This window comes from Diabrotica undecimpunctata, chromosome 1 (assembly GCF_040954645.1).
Source record: "Diabrotica undecimpunctata isolate CICGRU chromosome 1, icDiaUnde3, whole genome shotgun sequence".
NCBI classification, from domain to species: domain Eukaryota; kingdom Metazoa; phylum Arthropoda; class Insecta; order Coleoptera; family Chrysomelidae; genus Diabrotica; species Diabrotica undecimpunctata.
This window is the reverse complement of record NC_092803.1, coordinates 187,156,054-187,180,923: the sequence shown is the minus strand read 5'-3', so window position 1 is coordinate 187,180,923 and position 24,870 is coordinate 187,156,054. Positions and strand designations below refer to the sequence as shown.

General features: G+C 34.1%; 2 protein-coding genes across 4 annotated transcripts in view; one reads left to right on the top strand and one right to left on the bottom strand.

Annotated features, from left to right (window-relative positions):
* LOC140432723 (glutamate receptor ionotropic, kainate 2-like) overlaps nt 1–6,134 on the bottom strand; it is a 100,469-nt gene extending 94,335 nt beyond the window's left edge. The window contains exons 1-2 of the mRNA XM_072520793.1: nt 5,860–6,134; nt 2,104–2,259 (exon numbers count right to left, since the gene is read on the bottom strand). Coding sequence (XP_072376894.1) covers nt 2,104–2,259; nt 5,860–5,941 — 238 coding nt within the window. The 5' untranslated portion in view covers nt 5,942–6,134. The remainder of the gene's footprint in view (nt 1–2,103; nt 2,260–5,859) is intronic.
* Nucleotides 6,135–14,107: 7,973 nt separating this feature from the next.
* The window catches only part of KaiR1D (Kainate-type ionotropic glutamate receptor subunit 1D), a 362,951-nt gene continuing 352,188 nt past the window's right edge, over nt 14,108–24,870 (top strand). For all 3 annotated transcript variants that reach the window (XM_072520792.1, XM_072520790.1, XM_072520791.1), the window contains exon 1: nt 14,108–14,213. The gene's annotated coding sequence lies outside the window, so the exon portion shown is untranslated. The remainder of the gene's footprint in view (nt 14,214–24,870) is intronic.

Genomic DNA, 24,870 nt, shown 5'->3' with positions numbered 1-24,870 from the left:
ATTCTTTGTCTTAGTAAGTTTTGACGTAGTATCCTTGTTCACAAATCTTCCATTTTCCAGCGTATTAACTTCTCTCCGTAACCATTGGAATCAAATCCAACCCCACAGACCGATATCTTGGGAAACTTTTTCCGAATTATTAAAATTGATTTTTGACACCAATTATTTAATTTTCAATGATAAATATTATCGCCAAATTTTTAAAACTCCTATGGGATTCACGATTTCTCCTATTCTAGTCAACTTTATACTAGATGATCTTATTAATGAGAGTATCTAGAAGTTCGATTTCCAGGTTCCCTTTGTAAAACGGTATGTCGACGATCTGATTTTAGCAACCCCGTCGGATAAGGCGGTGGACACCTTATCAGTTTTTACTGCTTTGATCCTCACCTACAATTTACATGTGAATTTGAGGTTGATAACAGTATCCCGTTTTTAGATATGCGAATCATTCGCACACCGAATAACAGATTAGTCACTACCTGGTACAGAAAAGAAATGGCTAGCAACCGTTTCTTAAATTACCATTCGACACACCCAATCAGATATAAACTTAACCTGGTACAAGCCCTCAGCCTTAGAGTACACATGTTGACACACCCGCTTTACAAAGAAGAATCTCTCAATCTACTGAAGTCCATTCTCATAGATAACTCCTATCCGGCATCCATCATCAATAAATTTCTATATTCTAAAAGCTATGAGCGGTCCATTACCGAAACACCCAACGGGCTAACATTAGCGTCCATATCTAACAAAATACAGATGAATAATTCCCCTCTCACTCCTGAACAAACCACAAAATATGCTTTGCTGCCGTACTGCCCACAAATAAATAGCCTTAAAAAATACCAGAACCTTAGGAAAGTTATTTTCTAAGACAAAAACTCCATTGGCCCCTCTAGAACAAACTAATGTCGTCTATCATGTACCCTGTGCAGAGTGCAACTCCTGCTACATTGGCCAGACCAGCCGCTCTCTTCAAGGTCGACTAATGTCCCACAAAAGCGACATTTGGATTTCTAAACCATCTTGTGCCCTTGCACAGCATGCCATTTCAACCAAACACAGTATCAACTTCACGAATACCAAAATACTGTGCAAACAAAAAAATTATCATAAGCGATCCATCCTTGAAATGTGTCAAATTCTAAAACATCCATCGTCCTTAAATAAGAGAACCGACATCGACAACTTGAGCCAGATATATCACTACTCTCTTATCATAAAAAACAAATAAAAAAAACCCCTTACAACACAGTAACTTCATTTCCATTCTTCTTTCCATTTTTTTTGTTTGTTTTTTAAAGAAAAAGAAAAAATGAATCCTTTTTTAAAAAATGGTCTGTCCACGTTCCGCTCGCTAATTCCCTCAAGAATCGTACCTGCTTCCTGCATCCCAAAGAAACACATGCACGTCAATAAGCCACATGTGAAAATTATGACATCCTAGAGCTGATAGAAAACAATCGAAAAAATTAGTGTGGTGACCCTCGAAAGAGTTTAAACCAACATTCAAATGAAGCCATCGGTTAAAATTAAATGAACTAGTGTTGTTAGAGTTTTTCTTGTATTTTTTTGTTTTGTTTCTCTCGTTTAGTTGTTAATCTTTAATGTTAAGTTATCGTAGAGTTTTTATAACATCTATAAAAAAAATCCTACAAATTGTTTTTGTAAGTATAAACCCTGTTGGTTGTTTACTTATATTCTAAAATCTTTTTTATTTGTAGTGAACTGATGATGCTTTTAAAAATAAAAGCGAAACGTATTCGAATAAATCAATAAAGTAGTTGACGACTTTCATTTGCCAATTATTGACCGATAAAAACCTCTGCTATTCAACCATTGAATATATTTTAAATTGAATCAACGGTCGTATTTTTTGATATATATATATATATATATATATATATATATATATATATATATATATATATATATATATATTTATATATATCTACACGAACATTCAGTCCAGTTGTAACAGTGTAGTAATATTAACACTAATTAAAAAAATCAATCAATGCTATACAAATAAAATACAAACTTCGGGTCCAGAAAGAAGTACGAAAATGGTGTTGTCTTAACTAATATATTTACCTATTTGGCCTGTCTTTAAAACTTCATATTTTTGAACTTTAAAGATGTGGGGGTGCAAAAATGATTCCACTCTGTGGTACAGGTTGACTCGTCGTATGACGCTAATAACTGCAATTGTTGAAATCTCGTATTGGTCATCGTCGTTTAGAAAAATAGCTAAAAAGAAGGAAAGTTTTCTTTAATATAATAAGTTCAACAAGTAATGCTTTAAATCCTAATGCAAAAAAACATAAAAATAAAAACAAGAAATGTCATAAAAGAAAGCAAAGTTTTACTTGGGAGAAAAGAACATTTCATCAGATAGATATTTCAAATAAAAAAATTGAGGCTATTGGAGAAATATTATCACCATTTCAATATTTTGATAAATATTTACCATAAGCGTTTTTGATTTGACCGCAGTACTTACAAATCAATACTACGTATACAAAAATGGTAATATAATAAAACCACATGTAACTCTTGTGGAAAATAATTTTTTTTTGGAATGCATGCAGTTCTTGGAGTGCATTCATTATCATTCTGGCTTTACAAACTTGCGTGGGTCCTAGCCTCCTCAAAAATTTCTCTCCAGTCGTCCTTATCCATCGCCTTTCTCCGCCAAGCGCGTATTCCCATATTTCTTATGTCTTCAACGATATTATCAAGGAACCTCGTTCTAGGTCTTCCTCTTCTTCTCTGATCAATGGATCTATCAAGGAGCGTTTTTCTAGCTGGGTCATTTTGTTCCATCCGCACTACATGCCCTATGCAGATCAGACGTGTTTTACGATATCTGTTTCCTGGTATATTCTATAAAGTTCGAAGTTGTATCGTTTTCTCCACTTCACTCCATTGTCATTCACTGCTCCATAGATTCGCCTTAGTACTTTTCTTTCGAAACATCCTAACATGTTTTCATTATTTTTTGTTAGAGTCCAGGTCTCTGAACCATATGTTAGGACTGGGCGTATTATTGTTTTGTAGAGTTTTATTTTTGTATTTCTCGATATAATTGTGGATTTAAGGAGGAGATTGAGCCCAAAATAGCATCAATTGGCCGTGCAAATTCTGCGGTTTATCTTTGCGGTAGTATTATTTTCAGTATTAAGGAGCACTCCCAGTTATACAAGTTCGTTCACTGCTTCGATGACCTCGTTTTCTATAACGAGTGGTCGTAGGATTTGTGGATGCGTGCTTATTTTCATATATTTCGTTTTGTTGGTGTTTATTATTAAACATATTTTTGTAGCTGATTCTTTTAATGCTACACACGCCTCTCGTAGAGCGTTTTCTGTTCTCCCAACAACATTGATATCGTCAGCATAGACTAGGATTTGCACTGATTTATTATAGATTGAACCAGTGGTTGTTCGGTTTCGAGGCTGGATTTTGGGGTTTTTTTAAACTTTACCATTTTTGACGAGGATCGAGTGGTTAACCCGATGCCCCAACCCTCAACTTGGAGGACCAGGATTTGATTTTGGAGCTTTCCTTCTCCTAGACGGTTTGCTTTCACTGCAGCTTAAGAGTATCGTCTGCCCTACCTGTTGGTCTGCGGATGGTATTTTATTTCCCACCTACCCGCCAGCTGATGCTGGTGAGGGCTTACCCCTAGCCACCACCCGGGGACGCATTCTCTAGTTCCAGGCTCTCGCGAGAGGTTGTAGAATACCAAGACAAATTCTTGAATGGTAACTAAGAGGTAGGCGAAGACCAAGAAGGCCTAGAAGAAGTTGGAGAGAAGGAGTTGCTCAAGAAATCAGAGAAAGAGAACTGGAGGACGATCTATGGAACGATAGAATGAGATGGAGATTGGAAATCGGAAGACGTCGAAAAACGTTGTAAACCGACATTATATATATACACCAGTGGTTGTAATTTGTGACATATGTATTAATTTTTCCAAAACCAGATTGAACAGTATACAGGAGAGAGGGTCTCCCTGGCGCAGCCCATTATTTGTTTTAAAAGGTTTAGACAGTTCCCCCTGAATTCGTACTCTACATTCAACTTTTTCAAGAGCTAGTTTTACCAATTGATTTAGTATTCCTAGCTCTTTCATTGCTTTGAACATTTCTCTATCATTCACAGAGTCGTAGGCTGCTTTGTAGTCTATAAATATGTGATGAGTATTAATGTCTTATTCCAGTGTTTTTTCCAAAATTTTGTTTCAGAGTTGAAATTTGAAGAATTGTAGATTTACCACCTCTGAAACCAGCCTGGTATTTTCCTACTATCCGTTCTGCATATGGTGCCATTCGGTGATATAGTACCAAGGAAAATATTTTATATGCTGCATTTAGAAGCTTAATTCCTCTGTGGTTAGAGCAGTCAAAGATATATCCTTTTTTGTGTATGGTGCAAAGTATTCCAATATTTCAATTATTGAGGAGGGATTTCTGTGTCCATATTTCTTTTATAAGCTGCTGTAATGCCATAATATTATCATGGCTACCTTCTTTATATAGTTTAGCTGGGAGATTATCTATCTCGGGTAATTTGTTAGTGGCTAGTTTTTTAACTGCATCTTTAACTTCAAGAATCTTTGGTAGTTCCTCTTCCCTCTCGTCTGCTCCCCTTACCTCATCTCTTTCGTCTTTCAGGTTTTCTTCTTCTTCTTCCATATTAAGTGTCTGGTTAAAGTATTCCACCCGTCTACTCAATACATTTCCCCTTGTTGTTAATAGGTCGCCATTTTGACTTCTGTATTGTCTTGTGGTTGTCTTGAATTCTTTCCTGTTGATGTTAACTTTCTTATAGAATGCTCTGAATTCTTTTCCTCTGTTAAGGTTTTTTATATATGTAAGTTCCGTATGTGGATGCCCCATGCAGTTATTGGATGCATTAAATATCCAAGATTACGTATGTACTGGCAATTAAATTTAAGACTTTTTGTTGTAGTATATTGAAGATGAAAACAAAGTTTGCAACGAAAACAAAACAATAATAAATTGTCGAAATTTTAACCCATGATAGATTTTATTAGAAAAAGATATAGGGAAATTAAAAGGCTACGGAGAAATTACTCAATTGATAAACAAATAATACCATTTTTAGACAGATCTAAACTGAAGCAGTACGTCAAAAATAAACCTAGGCCTGTGGATTTAAAAAATTTTGTAATATCTAAACTGATCGGTATTGTGACTAACTTCGAAATATACCAAGGCAATACATCTGCGTGAATGGAAGAATGTTTTGAAGCAGGCCAAGGCTCACGAAGGGCTGTAGCGCCAACTGATGATGATGAATACATCTGCGTTCGCAAAATTCAAGAATTGCGGCTTAAGCTCCCCTGTCATATTACATTTCGCAAAATACCTAACCCAAAGTAAATCACATATTTTTGACAGGTATTTCAATTCTGTGACATTAATTGCGCTTAAAAAAATATATAATGACTAGAAACGAATTGATCGAGAAAAGTAAATAGATGTCAAGAACCACTATTTTATGACGTTTCGCTCGCCTCGCATTTTACTGTAAAGAAAAAAATGTAATACAACGCCAGTGTAGAAGCTTCGCTTCAACAAGACATTGATATTCTTCTGCAATACGTTATATTGTCGTGGGTCTGTAAGGGATAATAAGGTTAAGAACTTAAAAGTTCAATCGACAATATCAGAATGCACAGAGTGGTTTAAAGTGACCATATATAACATTGTAGTTAATAAATAAATGAATTTAAATATAAAAACAAGCTTTAAACAGTTAGACTTTTGGAACAACCAAATATTATTAACATTTGTATCATATTTGTATCTGAAAACTTACCGACGTTGACAGGCTTTCTTCTTATCCCCTCAATAACCACTACCAAAATCACAAATATAACTACCCTTGCACATTTGAACATTTTAACGAGAAAATGCTTCACGTTAAACTCGTGAAAACAATTTAACTTTTAGCACAAATTCTTACGAGAGACATTTCGCGTGAAAAGGTCGTTGTTTTTGTTGCTTTTTAGTTTTATTTTAAGCTTTCCGTATAGTTTCACGCGATGTCAGCTGTGAATAAGCTGTAAAGCGTCGCGACGCTACGTCCACTATCTTTGTTTCTCTCTATTTCGTTTCAGGCTATAAAAAGATTATTTATAAGCGTATTCGTTCGACTATTTGGTTTGACCGAGTTAAGGGACGATGCCAAGTTTCTTGATTATCCGGAATATTTGGTCACTATACACTATAATTACTAGGAGCAGAAGTAGATTTCACACAAAGATTCGCAGTTATACAGGGTGTTTCATTAATATATGCAAATATTTTATCTGTACAAAATATAACTACTTTATGATAGGTAGGGTAGGGTCTTTCATTAAATTTTTTAAAAAGGAAAATTAATGCATTATTTTATAACTCCTGATATTGCTTAATGACACGTTGCAACACGTTTTAGTAGTTTAAAATACAGGAAATTGTAGTACAAATACTTTCTCGCTATAACATTAGATACAGAAGTAGCAATGGGTAAGTATGGATATGGCGAAAGAAATGTACGGGAGCAAAGATTGCTAAACTTCTTTTACACCAGGAAAATTTATCCATAATGAACTCTTTTTTCGATAAAAATCCTTAGCGTAAATGGACATGGATCAGTCCAGATGGTAGTATCAAAAATGAAATAGATTATATCATAATAAACATAAAAGAACTAATCAAAGACATCAAAGTACTCAACAAATTTCCAATAGGAAGCAACTACAGATTAATCTGAGCTAAGATATTATTAAATGTCAAATTGGAAAGAATAAAGATGATCCTAAAAACTAAAAAAAAAAACGAAATGCAATCCCCCTAGAAAAGAACGACCTTTATAAAGATATACTAACCAGACATATACAAGACTTACAAGATGAAATAGAAGATGTAGATCAAACAAATGATGGCATAACGAAGGCTCTAAAAGAAACGAAACTAATAGGTAAACTCATAAAGAAAAACTAATAGGTAAAAGAGGACAGCTTGCGGAAAAATACGGCTCCAACTACACAACAATAAAGAAATTAAAAAAAGATATCCATCGGTCAATCCGAAAAGACGTAAGAGAAATCAATACAAGAGAAATAAATAAAATAACTCAAGAAAACAAAAGTTTCAAGGCAAAAAATGAACAACATAGGCAACAAAAATATGTATAAAATAAAAAACAAAGATGGAAATATTACTACTGATAGGACCAAAATCCTTGAGGTTATCGAATCCTTTTATCGCGAAGTGTATGAGAGCATCGACGAAAGGCAAGATCAGCCCCTGCCCAAGATCACAAACCAGGGATCACAATTAATGTTAGAAATAACTCCATACGAATTTAAAACAGCACTTTTAGAAATAAAAAATTGGCGATGACGGTCTAGTGATCGAAGGGATCAAACTAGATGAAAATAAAATTATCCAGGCTTTGGCCACGCTTTTCACCGCATGCATCTACCAAGGAAAAACTCCTTCTCAATGGAACAATGCAGTCATTATTTTATTACACAGGCAAGGAGACATAACAGATCTAAAATACTACCGTCCCATCAGTTTGCTTTCACAAATATATGAACTTTTCACAAAAATTATCAAAAAAAGGCTGGACGCTAAATTAGACTTCTATCAGTCTATAGAACAAGCTGGATTTAGATCGGGATACAGCACTAACAACTACTTCCTAGTGATAAAAAACCTTATAGAGAAATCTGCAGAATACAACTAACCATTCGTACTGATATTTGTCGACTACGAGAAAGCATTCGATACCACAAGCCATCAGAAAATGTTAAAAGCATTGACAGAATGCCGAATAGACGATCACTACAGTAACATAATCAAAATATCTACCAAAATGCAGCTAGCATAAGACTACAGCGAGACAGCGAGGAGTACCGTCTCTTCAAAGCTATTCACGACGCTTTTAGAAAATACTTGAAAGAAGGCACATCTGAACGAGTGTGGAATCAACATAAACGGAGAAAAGTTCTGCAATTTGAGATTTGCAGATGACATCGTGCTTATAGCCGATCGTATGGATGATGCAATAATAATGTTTGAAAAATTACGCTTTCTTGAAGGTCGGACTAAAGATCAATATGAACAAGATGCAAATATTGACTAATCTGGTGCTAAATCTTGCTGTTGATGGAAGGAATATTGTGCAGACTACATCGTATGAGTACTTAGGACATGAAATTCGGTTGAGCAGAGATAACCAGACATGTGAGCTCCCACGTCGCATATAATTAGCCTGGGCAGCGTTTGGTAAATTAAACGATGTATTTAGATTGGATCTACCCATATGCCTTAAAAGGAAAATCTTTGACCAAGTCATCTGTACTTATTTGTGTGTTATCTGTACTCATTTATGAAGCAAAAACATTAGCACTCACAAAATAGGTAGTGAATAAAATTCGCGTGACTTAGAGGGCTATGAAACACCAGGTTGGGTGTCTCTCTGAGAGACCGAATCCAAAACAAAGAAAGACATCGTAGAACAAAAACAACAGACGTCATCGAAAAAATTGCATCGTCAAAATGGAATTGGGCAGGACACGTTGCCAGATTATCAGACAACTGATGGACGAAACGTATTGTCGAGTAGAAACCAAGACAAGAACTAGATGGACTGACGACATGAAGCTTGTTAGCAATAACTTGATGCGCAGACAGATGAAAAGAGTTGAGGGAGACCTATGCCTAGCAGTGGACGCATACAGGTTGATAATGATGATAACATCAGACCTTCAAAGGGACACGAGACCTGTGCATTTCTGTATTTTACGCCACTGTCGAAATTATGGCTTGTTTAATTTTTTAATTTCCCAATAATTTCATCATGATCATCATCAATGGTGTTACAGCTATTCGTGACTATTTGCCGTGTTTACTATTGCCTTCCGTGTTTGTCGATCCTGTGCCACTATTTCCTATTATTTCACTCCCGTTTACTCCAAATCCTTTCTGACTGCATTCTTTTTCTGGTCCGTCTTACTGATTTTCTCCAATCTGGTCTTTCCCAAAACACATTGTTTATAAGGCTGTAGCGATAAGACTACCAAAGAGAACTGAAATACTGTTATAAAAATAATACCACAATCAACCATGGGAGCTTATCGTCTATGCTTCGCCTAGCTCAGTATCTCAAGTGTGAATTCGTCTTAACTTAAACTAGGAATTAAACAATGAACCACTAACTGATAGCAAATAAAACAATTATTTAACTAGACATATTTATTAAAAATAAAAAAAAAACAATCAACCCTGCCAATGCTTTACAATAAATAAATTTGGCGATACTTATGGCTTCGATGGGTGATTGTGTGGCCTCCCAATTAGATGATTAGGCCCTCCTGAGCTGCAGTTCTTCCATATTATACTTATGTGGTTCCAATTGGTCCCAATTAGGTGATTAGGTGATTAGCTGCGGACAGCTGCAGTTAATCGATAAATTCTGCAATAAAGCCAATAAAACCAATAATACAGCCAATAAACCCAAGAGAATTCTGCAGACCATAAAATGAAGCCTATATTAATTTTTGACGTCTTTTATACATTTTAAAAACAGGCAAAAAATAATTATATTCCCACTACGTTTAGAAAAGTTGATTGGCAAAAAGTAGGGAGACTAAAATGAGGTTACCACAGATGACATAGGACGTATGCCTATGATGTATTTAGCACTTCAGTCAACATAGAACAGAATATTTAGTCTACCGGACAGAGAGAAAGAGAAAAGAAAGACAGAGGGCGCCAACTACTTTTTGAAGCAAAAATAGTAAAAACGAAGCTGGAGGTAAAGAAATTAAAATAAAATAATTATTTAAATATAAATTAATAAAGATGTGACGTTTATAACGTTACAAGGCGATTGCCACTATTGCGTATCACTTGTCCAGCCCATCTTAGTCTATTTGCTTTTTTATTTCTCACTAAATTTTCCTTCCCGAAGAAAGACTTTAACTCGTTTTATCTGCACCTCCATTGCCTCGAAAAAAATTGTTACTGTGTATAAAATACATCCTAACAGAAAAAATTGTTTACAGCCCTTATTATCTACGCATGTCCCGGGTTTAATTATACTTTTAATATAATTAATTGGAGTCAGATGGATTTCTAAAAAGTACCGAAAACTAACAACACCTCTGTCCACGATACCTACGATGTATACCTACGATTACTAACATATCTAGGAGAAAGAGAATTAATGGATATAGCAAAATAGACTGCTAATTTTATAACAAGAAATGCGCATAAAATATATATCCAACGGCCGAAAACCATAATTAGTAACTTCCGTGTTATCGTTTTCAGCCATGACTATCACTAGACTAATATAATAAGTGATTCTCCCTTTCAAAGAATGTGAATACGTATTAGGTAAGATTGTAATAGCAACGATAGGAATGGAAAAGAAAGACCTAAACATTATCGGAGTATACGATCCAGAAAATAACAAGCCTCAAACAACAAGGAAAACATTTTATAACCAATTAGAACTAGTAAATCAAGTCAGAGGAATTATGATAATACTAGAGAATTTTACCGCTCGAATAGGCAACCAAGTAGTAAACGAAATTAAGCAAAAACATAACAAAAATAATTAAAATAAAAATGGAGAACTGATGATAAACTTCTGCACGAATAAAGAACTTAAAATAAACAAAATATTTTTTGACCCGTGGTCAAACATCTATGATAGCTCAACTAACAGAGATATACATTCATCAACAATAATCGACTTAAGATACCTCAACTGAGGAGATGTAGGTAGCGACCATAGCCTAGTATTATGTAAAATATGAATCATCATTAAATGCTAGCGCTTGGGTGCGTACCAACACAAACAAAAATCATTGTCGAAGGACTAAATACGGAATCGATACTTATATAGAAAAAGAATATCATAAAATATTTCTGAGAATGAAATATTAGAAAATAATATCATTAAGGAAAGCTGGAAAAACATTAAAAATAACATAATAAACGCAACAACAGAATTACTTGGAGACAGGAAAGTAACGAACACTACGACATTAAAAAAGAAAACACAATGGTTAAAAGAGGAAGTGAAGCCAAAATGTAAAGAAAAGAAGGAAAACAGGGTTGCCTAAATGAAACAATATAGAGAAATAAATATATCGTGAAATAAATAAAAGGTTAAATTTACAAAATAGTCATCATCATCATCATCAACAACCTGTATGCGTCCACTGCTGGACATAGGTCTCCCTCAGCTCGTTCCATCTGTCTCTGCCTTGTGGCGCTTACAGCTAACATGCTTCAGGTCGTCAGTCCATGTAGTTGGTGGGCGTCCTCTGTTTCGTATTGCTCCTTGTCTTGGTCTCAACTCGACAATACATTTTGTTCATCGGTTGTCTGATAGTCTGTTGCCTTCTTCTTGTGGCGTCTTGCCGTATTCCTCGTTTATACAGAATTTATTTGTTTCTTGTTCAGATAGTCTTACGTTAGCTGTGGCATTTTGGTAGATATATTTGATTATGTCAGTGTAGCGATGGTTTATTTGGTATTTTGTCAATGCTTTTAATATTTTCTGATGGCTTATGGTATCGAATGCTTTCTCGTAGTCGACAAATATCAGTGCGAATGGTTAGTTGTATTCTGCAGACTTTTCAATCAGGTTTTTTATCACTAGTAAGTGGTCGTTAGTGCTGTATCCCGATCTTAATCCAGCTTGTTCTCTAGGCTGATAGAAGTCTTATTTAGTGTCCAGCCTTTTTTTGATAATTTTTGTGAAAGGTTTATATATGTTTGTATGAAAGCAAACTGATAGGACGGTAGTTTTTTAGATCTGTTATGTCTCCTTGCTTGTGTAATAAAATAATGACTGCATTGTTCCATTGAGAAGAAGTTTTTCCTTGGTACATGCATTCGGTAAAAAGCTTGGCCAAAGCCTGGATAATTTTATTTCCATCTAGTTTGATCGCCTTCATCGCTACTAAAAAAAATATAAATATCTGGGTATAATAATTAATGAAAATAATGAGTACACCGAAGAGATTAAGGCAAGAATAGGGCAAGAAATTATTTCAACAAACCGAAAAAAGTACTCTGCAGCAGGGACATTTAAATTTCTTTAAAGATAAGACTTCTGAGATGCTACGTGTTCTCCGTATTATTTTATGGGGTGGAGGCTTGGACATTAAAGAAAGATGTTTCGGACAGATTAAAAGCATTCGAGTTATGGGCCTAAAGAAGGATATTAAGAATAAGTTAGGTGGATAGAGTCACGAATGTCGAGGTGTTGAGAAGAATGGGAAAAGATAAAGAGGTTTTAAATTTAATTAAAGTCAGAAAACTGCAATATCTGGGACATGTCATGAGGGGCGAGCATTATAACTTGCTGCAATTAATAATACAAGGAAAAATACAGGGTAGAAGGAGTCGCGGAAGAAGACGCATCTCCTGGTTTAACAATTTGAGAGCTTGGTTTAACTGCACTTCTGCTGACCTCTTTAGAGCAGCGGTATCGAAAGTGCGAATTGCCATGATGGTTGCCAACCTTCTTAGAGGAGATGGCACATGAAGAAGAAGAAGATTGCTATTCCGTCATCGCCATTAGAATTGTTATTTTTCATTTCTAAAAGCGCCGTTTTGATTTCGTATGAAGTTATTTCTGGCATTAATTCTGTTCTCTGGTTTGTGATTTTTGGCACGCGTTGATCTTGTCTTTCGTCAGTGCTCTCATTAATTTCGTGATAAAAAGATTCGACAACCTCAAGGATTTAAGTTCTATCAGTAGTAATGTTTCCATCTTTATTTTTTATTTTATACATATTTATGTTGCCTATATTGTTTGTATTTCGCCTCAAAACTTTTGTTTTCTTGAATTATTTTAGTTATTTCTCTTGTATTGTTTTTTGTCTTTTCGGATTGACCGGTTAAATAAATCTTTATTTAATTTCTTCATTGTTGTCTAGTTGGAGTCGTATTTTTTCGTCATGTGTCTTCTTTTACGTATTAGCTCTCTGATATTTTGGATTCGTTTTTCTTTTTTGGTCAGAACGGTCCGGCAGCACACCATATCCGTTTCTTTTAGAGTCTTCGTTATGCCATCATTTGCTTGATCTACAAAACAGTCATCAGACCAATAACGACATACGCGACAAAAAAATCATGATCTGAAACAGAGACAACAAAAAGAATCCTAGAAATATCAGAGATAAAAACCCTTAGAAAAATCGATGGTAAGTTACTATGAGAGAAGGTTCCCCAATAGGAAGACGATCAGAAAAAGGACCACGAAAACGATGAAATAACAACTTACTAGAGACACATTAAAAAACAGACAAGAGTCATGTCTACACAAAAAGAATAAAATGAAAATTTCCCCTTGTAATCATTATTGGTGTACCTTTTTGTGGATACTGTACAGATGTCTGCCATCGTTCAGTTTTGAGTTTGTCAGTTGCAGTGGCTCAATTTTCAAGCCATATCTAGCTATGGCCTCACTTTTTTTTATCTTGCGTAGAGCCATAAGTGAAAATTGACTGTCTTGTCAAGACTTGTTGTTTCAAATCTTCTCGTCTATAACCCTTGATCAAACCGTCTTAAACATAAATCACTTCTATAGCACATCCCATAAATTCCATTTCGCAAACCACCATATATCATTTAGTTCCATGCGTTTGTCCGAGAATTATTAAATGTAATCAAAGAAAACAATTTAATTGCTACATTATTGTTAGTTTTCAATATTTTAGTCATTTTAAAAAGTTTATTTAAATTTGCTTTTTTTACGTCGAACAAATTTGAAAGCAACAGCATCCCGAGTTTGAACCCGACAAAACTTCACCCTTCTTCTTCCCATACGAACTCCTTAAGGAAACACTGACCTTTATCCAGCATCTGCTCCTGGATATCCACCGAAGGCAATTACGTCCGTACGTAAAGACCAAGATAAACATTGCGTTAATTTCATGTCCACTCGAATGCTTCCAGGCTATCTCTTACGACGCCTGCCCCCATCCAGACGACGGCGCCGACGCCGAATGGCGGGATGAAATCCAGAATCCAGAATCCAGGCTGCAGTGAGGGTTGCGTATCGCCGGGAGAAACTGCTAACGATCGAAATCTCGCTTGCCAGTGATCTCGGGTTTGTGATTGATGCCCTGGAAGATCTACACTATATTGCAGGTGGGTGTGAGACTGTTTTACTACCGTTTTCGTTCTGTTTATCTCGTTTATTTTCTTTTTAATGTATTCGGTTTACAAAAGTAATATTGCTACTGCAATGTAACCAAAAATATGACATAGAAATGTAAAGATCTTAGGAAAACAAATCAAAAATCAAGTTTTCAGCAAATAATTATATGTTTAAGACATCTTGAATTATTTTTAAATATTTTGTTGAGAATTTACTATGATTATAAAACAAATCTTATAATTTATAAAATTGTGTTATGGATATCTTGTCTTCTATATAAAAAGCCGCATTTTAAATATAATTTTTGGTAAAAAATTAATATTATTTCTTTAATACATATGCAAACATATCAGTAATGCACAGTAAATTAGACTTTCGATCATATATTGTAGATGTAAAAATATGACCTTAAAATATAATTATCAGAATTTTGAGGAGCTTTTGAAGAGTTTATTTTATTTAAGGTTAGTTTATTTGATTTAATGAAATCTACTTCGTCATAGAAATTGTATGGGAGAAGAAATGATCGCATGTATTTGATTTGTATTAATAATAGGCAATTTCACCATAGCTGATTATTCCAACAAAACCTTCTTGTTAGCCATTATATTGTAAATCAGGACAAACAATACGATATGGATCAGTTATTTTGTTTGGTTCATCGGTCTAAGAACCTCTCATTGCTGATTCTGTCTACAGCTAATTGTAATAATCTTACATATATCTACATAAGGCTTTTAAACACTTAAGTATAGCCTCATTTATCCTCCACAACTCTACTCAATATAGTACTACTGAAAAGATATTACGATGTGTCATTCAACTCTAAGGTCAAGACAGAAATCGTGGCTGCAAGGAACTTTGCTGATTTTTACAAACTTTTTTGGCCTGTATTATATTCTGTATAGAGTTTTGTTGCTAACTATTATGTATTTAGTTTTTTAACGTTAAGCTTTAGTCCATCGTCCTTATCACTGATCTACTATATTATATTTATTAAATTTTGAAGGTCCTTATTACTACTAACCAGAATTCAGATAATGTCGGCATATCTGATGTTGTCTCCATCAAGTATTCGTATATTGCTTCTGAATACAAAACGAAGCGTAGAGGTGAGAGTACACAGCCTTGTCTGACTTCTTTTTTATATTTATTTCATTCTATAGTTCTTGTTTAACTCTACTTTTTGATATTCTTCCTATTTATTAATCTATGTTCCACGTTTTTTAATATTTATATTCAATTTAATTATTAAAATGTTCGGTTATATTGCATATTGATAAACAATACGTGATTTGTGTATTTATACATACGCTAACTTGTATAAACAGCATGGATTACTAACACAGTGTATATCAGTACACAGCGAAGTCAGGGAGGGTGACTTGTTAAGCCCACTTCTCTTTAATATAATAATGGACAAAATAATACAAGCAGTACGTAAAGGTCATGGCTACAGAATGGGGAACAAAGAAATCCAAATATTATGTTATGCAGACGACGCCGTATTAATCGCCGAGGCAGAAGACGAGCTCCAAAGATTGAACACCCATCTTCAATACAACAGCCAAAAAATACAATATGAAAATATCAGAGTATGCCCTTAAGATGGTCAATTGGGACCACAGAGGAGTAACAATAGACGGCATAAAACTTAACCATCTTCGCTTCGCAGATGACATTGTCCTTATAACAGATAATTTAGGAAAAGCAACAGATATGTTAAATGAATTGGACATTGCATGTTCGATGGTGGGTCTCAGAACAAATTTGACTTAAAACTAAGTTTATGACAAATATGGTCCCCAACAACCATTTAACTATTCAAAACAAAGTGATAGAACTGGTGGAGAAATATACGTATTTGGGTCACAAAATAAGAATCAGCAGAGATAACCAAACATGTGAAATCCAAAGACAAATTACTTTAGCGTGGGGAGCCTTTGGAAAACTGCGAGACACACTTAGGGCCAACATAAAAATTACCAACAAAAGAAAAGTATTTGACTAATGCGTATTACCGGTTATGACAAAGAGGTGGATTACATGGTCATCCTGCCAGTCCACCATTGCAGTCCTACCGACACAGAAAAAAGCTCCTGCGAGCCCAATATTAAATGGTTATCGTGCTATTACAACGATAAAACATATTAAATTACATATATTTATATATAATTTATATATATATATATATATATATATATATATATATATATATATATATATATACATATATGAATATATATTGTTTGAGTCTTTGATTATGAATAATCGTACCGTATAATTTCAGCACCATTGCATCGCAATAGAACATTGTATATATGTGTTTACAATACAATTACATCCATCACCGTGTTATCTCAGTGGACGCATCATAAACCCATTTAATACACAGCACTCAAACGGATCAATAGCGACGTATAAAAATAGGAACGACTATAAATCTTGCCGATCCATCTGTTTGGATTCTAGAACAATTGAAATCAAATTCCCATACGAAACAAAAGTGGATATTAGACTGGAGCGAACGAGAGTGGAAAGGATCCTTGATAGTTTGTATATTATCTAGGGAAATGTGTTGTTGGAATCCATCACCTAAATATTCAGACAGTTGATCTTGTTATATGATACGTATTAATCTTTGTCTGCAAAAAGTCTGAATGCAATATATATATATATATATATATATATATATATATATATATATATATATATAAATATATATATATATATATATATATATATATATATAACCTAGAGCTAAGATTAATACTATTACAAGAATTAAAATTAAATGCAACAGTCTTACAGGTTGAACCGCGTCGATTATTATTGCGCCGAGCTTTCGACATCTTCTGACTGATTTGTGACAGTAAGATTTTGATTGGAGGGTGGAACGGACAATATTTTCTTTATAAGAGGTCTCCATGTTAAATGTAACCGTATGCCGTCATCCCTTTTATTGAGACCATTTGGCCTTTTTCCATTTCTATGGCTTCTCTGAAAGTTCTTGGTTTATAGAAGCGGCTGGAGCTATGATTATAAAGTTTTCAAAATCAAATCAATTTTGTGACCTGTATAAAGATGGTGTTGACCTAGAGCTAAAGTTGAATCGGAATTGTGAACAGAAATGATATGTTCATAAATCCTATTTTGGATTCTATGATTTGTTTGGCCTATATAGGATCGAGGACAGTCTGCACAAGGAATTTCATAAACTCCGTGTTGTTCATTTGGAATATTGTCTTTGATTGATCGGACAAGAGACGAAATTTTTTTTGGAGGGTAAATATTGTCTTTTTTTCTTATTTCCTCTTGATTTAAAAACGGAAGGAAGAATAGCTTCCGAATGATGAATGTCTGAGACTTTCGGTTGAAATTGAGGGGGATTGATGTCTATAGATGCTCCTATTGATGTTTTTTTTGTGGTAACCTTTTTGGATGAGAGCTTCTTTTAAACTAGAGCGTGTCTACTTGCATCATCGCAAAGGCGTATTGATCTATTATACATATAATTGACCAAATTACTTTGTGAAGGTAGATGATGATTTTTGGCATGCAAGTAACGATTGTTATGGGTGGGTTTTCGATAAACGATGTGATGATAGGGATTAATCAGTTTTCATCTCCATCATGAACTGGATACTAGGATGTATACCATTCAGATGGATCTAAACAGACACCAACCTGCCACGTAGACAAAATAAATTACTAATGTATCATCAACATATCGTAGCGAACATATGAGTTTGAGCATTTATGTGGATAGTGCTTGGGTCTTGAAGTCTTCCATAAAGATATTGGCAATTACTCGACATAGTGGGGAGCCCATTGCGGTACCATTTATTTTGTCTGTATAATTGATTTTATAGAAGAAATAAGTGATGGACATATAACGATTAATAAGACAAGATAAGTGGTCTTGCTGGATACTGTATTTAGTTTTCAGAATGTCTAGAGTTTCGTCTATAGGAATATTTGTAAAGAGTGGAACGAAATCGAAACTTACTAGAATGTCTGGCGGTGAGATAGGGTATTGTTTAAGAAGTTCGGTGAAATAAAAAACATTTTGACGAAGATGAAGCATTTTCGGTGAGAGGTTATAAAGTTTACTCTACTCAAACCACGTTACCATCGACGGTATCATTGAACCTCTGTTCAATGAGTCTGAGTCCTTTGTTCTCAGTAGCAGTAATGCATTCTGGGAGCTCGGGAGACTGAGACCTCGGAAGCCCTCGGAAGCCCTGAAGAAGACATCAAAGAGGATGTCGAAACCCGGAACAGTGTTGATTTTAATATTAATTCTTATAATAGTAGACAGTAGTCTGCATAGAAGCCGTATTTGTACTAAGACAAATCACAAAAAAGGCCAACGAGTACAATAAACCAGCATATATATATATATATATATATATATATATATATATATATATATATATATATATAATAGAGAAAAATAAATTTAAGAGAACTTTCTTAGAGATGGTACATATCAGAAAGAGTGATAATAACAATCTTAATAAGAGATCTGAGATCCAGAATCTTAGCAAAATTTACAATTTTATATTGACTTTTGACTGAGCTATTTTGCATCTCAGAGTTTTCTTTTTTCTTTTCTCTTTTTTTTTTAAATTTCTTTATTAATTGAATATTTTTGATCAAACTTCAGTTATTAATTCAGTTTTGTTTTGAGTTGTTTTTTCTAAACCTATTTACTAAATACTATTTTCTTTCTATTGCTTATGTTACAAATAATATTTTTAATTTCCCGCTCAATTTCAAGTTGGTAATACAGTTGGTAGTACTCAAAATTCATAAACAGTATTTTGTGAGACATTAGTTTTAAATTTGTTTTTTGTATTTTCTTCAAACTATTTAAACAATAATTGTCCTCCCACTTTCTCTTTCTGCTCGTGAAATGTGACTGAAATCAAATTTGCAACGACGACTGTTTTAACATGTCATCTTTCACTTTGTGTTTTAACTTTTTAACGTATTTATTAATTTTTAAAGTGTCTTTTTAACAGTAACATTTGTAAGTTTAGTTGCAATTTCAGTATTATCATGTTATTTAACGTTGTTGTTTATGCCACGAATCTTACATTATAGTTTATATATAGAATAGTTTTTTTGCACCATTCAAATTGTTACAACATAGTAATTTTCTTTGTAGACCTTGATAAAGGTGGCAAAAAACCACCGAAAGCTTGGATTCAGAATAAATAGTACGCCTTAGCAAAGCTCTATTTTTTATTGACTACCACACCCAAAAAGAAAAAAGTATTTACATATATATATATTGTTGTGATCTGCTTTATGATGTTTTATTATTAATTAACACTAATTTAATTAATCCAATTATTTAATTAATTAATTCACTAATTTATGCAGAGTCATACAAATCAATTACTATTAAAAATTCTCAGGGTGCCTTTTTAATTTTACTTTAATCAGTTTACTTTATATATCTCTTCTAGTGGGTTCAGTATCTCCTAGTTGCCCATAATCGGGATAGAACAGGAAACGGAACTAACATTAAAACAACATAAATATGCACACAAATTATTATTTATTTTCAATAAGCAATACGATGAATATTAATAAATAACTTTTGTGGGCAATTATCTTTCCCAACAAACTCCTATACTCTAAATTTAATTTTAATTACAAACTATCTATTGATCTGTTTTATAATAATATCTACTAAAAAAAATGACCATATAAAAATATAATTTATTCACAAAAAAAATAACTCTTTGAAACTTGGAATCTTGGTTCGTATGCTTATATTTGATTTTATCTTTAGAATATCTTAAAATTTTCTTTCATTCAAATTATTTGACTGACCTTTATTTTTTACACCAATGATGTCTCCTCTCGATCAAACCACAGTTCCTTCCTTGATTGATTATGTCCGGCTACCATCAAATCTTTCCCGTTCTCAGCATCGATCCAAACCGCATACCAGCAAACTACTCCTCCGAAAACACAAGCCCAAGCCTCTTTTGACCGGTACTCTTTATTCACAAATTCTCCTTTCTTTCTCAATTATATCTCGTGGACTATGCAGACTCAAAAGAGGTATTAGTCTTCTTGATTTTGATCTGCTCTCAGCTTCCACCTTTTTCACTAACAAACGAAAACACTGGTACTCAGATTGACTACACGAAAACACGTCTTCTCTTCTGGTCTGCCGGTAACATAATACTCTTTTCAATCTCCCCAGACAAACCTTCTCAACTCTCTCATTCCCCATCATTCCTTTTTAACCAATCATAAGCATTCATCTTTCCCACTAATTTTCGATTTAGAAAATTTCCAACATAATATTTAAAACAAATAAACTACTTTCACTCAAATTACTTTTCAGAAACCATTAACAATTTTGCCTTTTTCAACAGAAATAAGTTTCCAAATTCTTGTTATCTCATATCTAAATCTAATTCTTATTTACTTTCGAAAAATGCCCACCGCAAAATACAATTACAAGTTTATTCTTAAATCTATAATGATACGGGTTCCATTGTCCTTTCACTATTCACTCAGTCTTTCAAGGAAAAACTCGTCCGGGTACCGTCACGAAACAATGTCTTCTCTTATTCTAACTATTACAAATAAGTACAGGGTTGTATTTTAACTTATATGCCCGCGGTATATTAAAATAATAAAAAAAACTCTTTATTCTATTTCTGATTGATAAACTGATCCATAACAATATATATATATATATATATATATATATATATATATATATATATATATATATATATATATATATATACGCCTTCAATCGCAAGTGGAAGACGAAGTCCAAATATTATGTTATGCAGACGACGCCGCATTAATGGCCGAGACAGAAGACGAGCTCCAAAGATTAACACATACCTTCAAGACAATAGCTAAAAAATACAATATGATAATCATCATTCTAGCTTTACAACCCTGAGTGGGTCCTAGCCCTTCTCAAGAATTTCTCTCCAGTCGTCCCTATCCATCTCCTTTCTCCGACAAGCACGTATTATTTCTCATGTCTTCATCAATGTTATCAAGGAACCTTGTTCTGGGTCTTCCTCTTAGTTTTTAAAAATAAAACGTCGTTTTCTATAACGAGTGGTAGTAGGATTTGTGGTTGCGTGCTTATTTTCATATACTGCGTTTTGTTGTTGTTTTTTTTGTAGCTGATTCTTTTAATACTACATTCACCTCTCGTACAGCGTTTTCCGTTCTCCCAACAAAATCGATATCATCAGCATATATTTATTATATATTGAACCAGTGGTTGTGATTTGTATCGTACTTATTACTTATTCCAGAGCCAGATTGAACAGTATACAGGAGAGATGGTCTCCCTGGCGCAGCCCATTATTTGTTTTAAAAGTTTCAGACAGTTCTCCCTGAATTTGTACTCTACATTCAACTTTTTCAAGAGTTAGTTTTGTTAAATTTACCAACTTATTTGGTATTCCTAGCTCTTTCATTGCTTTGAACATTTCTCTTCTATTCACAGAGTAGTAGGCTGCTTTGTAGTCTATAAATATGTGATGAGTATCAATGCCATATTTCAGTGTTTTTTCCAAAATTTTTTTCAGAATTACATCACTACGATGTAAAATCGAAATTCATGGGAAAATAATAAAGCAGGAAGCAAGGTTTAAATATCTGGGAATAGATATAACTAGTTACAGAGCTATTGAAGAAGAAGTACGACAACAAAGCTTAAAAGCAAATAAAGCGGCGGGATCTTTTAATGACTCAATCTAAAAGAACAAATAGCTAAGACAAGACACAAAAACAAGAATCTATAAAGCAGCAATTAGACCTATATTAACATACACGACGGAGACTAGACCTGACACATCTAAAACGAGACGACTACTAGAAACAACAGAGATGAAAATACTCCGACGAATCAGAGAATAGTCTGTTGGATAGGGAGAGAAGCGAAAACATAAGAAAAGCATGCAATATAGAAGACATAAATGGATGGGTGACAAAACGGAAACAGGAGTGGAACGAACACATTAGTAGAATGGGAGAGGATAGGATAGTACGAATAGCATAAGATAAGTCACCAAATGGACGAAGAAGTATTGACCAAGACCCAGAAAAAGATGGTGCGATAATTTAAACAATTTAGGAGGCTAATATTTAAGAAGAAACACGCTGTAAAGCCTACATACAAGAATGTCTTCTTCACCATCTTAATAAAGATAAGTAAACATCACAAAAAGTAGTATTTATTTATGTTTCTACTCTTATACTTTAATATATCAATTACAATTTCAATACCTGTATTAATACCGATTTCAGTTATGATACATATTTTTAACCTATAGAATCTCGAGATAACTTTCTGCATCGAAGGTGAAACTCAACAGGGTCAGTTGGCTAATATCAACCGTAGGACTCTAATGTCCTTTTTTCTATCCATTATACCATCGACCTCGTTCATAATATTTATAAAATTTAATACTTTTAAGAGGAAAAAGACAGTTAAGATTTGATTTCACGTACAGTGCGTCTGTGTATCTACATATTTCGCCCTAAAAGGGCTCTTCAGAACGGCAATTCACAGTCGATCTGAACGTGAAAATAAATCTCTTCTGTCTTAGGAAGCAACTCTAACATGGCTTCGTATGGACGCAAATAGCGACATCTGATATTAAACCGTATAAAAATATTTTTAATGTGTAATATAAGGGTTATTTAACATTGATATGATGATATTTCCTTTCCTTACATTGAAAACCATTTAAAAATTCTTTTCTGATCTTTCCAATTGATCTGAGTTCGGTTGGTAAGTTTTTTGGTTTACTATAATGACAAAATTATTCCTATTAAAAAATTTAAACGAATTAGAAAATCCAACAACAATATGCGCAGTCAATTGAGATCACAAAAGTTTCCAATATACTTTTGTGCAAGGGAAGGGAAAGTATTTAACAAAAATTAAAAAAGTAATAAAGTGATGATAAAAATGACAGTCAAAACAATTTTTAATTAATTTTACCTTTTCAGATAAGCGAAATATTTAATTTCAACAACACCCTAAAACGCAAATTTTTTTTTGAATGTAGAAATAGTACATATATCTAAGTTTAACATAAATGAAAGATGAAAAGCATTCACACTGTGGCAATGTCACAGCTTATGCATTCCAAGCAGCAATAAATTTTTAAAATAAAAGCTTCGAGGACAGCTCAGATAATGGAGAAAGAGTCTTTCTGTGATAAGGATCGATGCCGTAGAGAATAAAAAATATGACGTTTTAAAATGTAAATACAAACTGGCAGGGATATTTTCGCGTAATACGAAAGAGCATAAATATTTTTAAATCCCATGTGTAAACTGGCATTTAGACTGAATACTTTGTTATACTTAAAGAAAATTATTTTAATCGGGCAAACTCTTGATAATAACTACACTGATACGAATCTAATGCAGCTAACGAAGGAGGTAAATGTCGAGTTTTCGAAGCAATAAAACTGGAACCTTTAGGCTATAGAAATAAACTAATAAATAAATAGAAATAATAGAATAGAAATAAATAGAAAATTCTGTTCGTTAGGTTGGAGGCATCTGACATACATGACGATTGTATTGTCAAAAACTCCCTCCCCTTAAATGAACTAGTAAAATTGTAGAACGAATTGATTATTACCCGAGGTGAGTAGAGATAATTGTCTATCTCCCATCGGATGCATCCCCAGGTGGTGGATAGGAAAAAGCCCCAATCGGTCATATGACCGGTGTATAGTTGGGAAATAAAAATACCAACTGCGAACCAAAAGAAAGGTATGGCAACCCTAACAGAAGAGTCTCTGGTCCTCCAGGTTGGGGGTTGGGCTAGAGGCTGACAATCTCTTCCTGTAAAATAACGTATGTAACGGAACCTCAGGAACTATTAGCTGGACGAAACTCACGACGACGACTCTGCAAACGAAAAATGGAATTAAGATTAGGAACATGGAATATCCGAACCCTGTATTGAACTGGAGCACTCACATCTTTACTACATATAGTGAACACGTACGAACTAGATGTTTTAGCACTGCAGGAAATGCGGTGGACAAGAACGCAATCAAAGCCTACACATAGATGAAGTGGGATTTATTGAAAGCCTAAAGTCGTAGAATGTGCTATTTGTGCTTAAAAAGGAAATTCTTTAATTACAGTTTGATCAATGCACATGCCCCAGCTAATAACAAATCAGACGAAGTTAAAGAACAGTTCTTTGAAGACCTAGAGCAAGCCTACAGGAGATGTCCCAGAAATGACATTAAGATTGTATTAGGTGACATTTTTATGCCCACGATAGGAAAGCATAGCCTACACAACATCAGTAGCGATAATGGATTACGACTGATAAACTTAGCAGCAGCACTTAATATGACAGTCGCTAGCACCTATTTTAAACACAAAAACATACACAAGGGCCTGCGTAGCGCAAGCGGTAGGATGCTTGCCTCGCATGCCGGTGGTCCGGAGTTCGAATTCTACCGCCGGCAAGAATAACTAGACATTTTTAAAAATGTCTATAGGCCCCAGGTCGACTCAGCCTGAATAAAATGAGTACATTGGCTAAAACCAGGGGCTAATAGGCGGTTGAAGCGTAGCACTGGCCATGTTACCTTCCTTGTATACCGT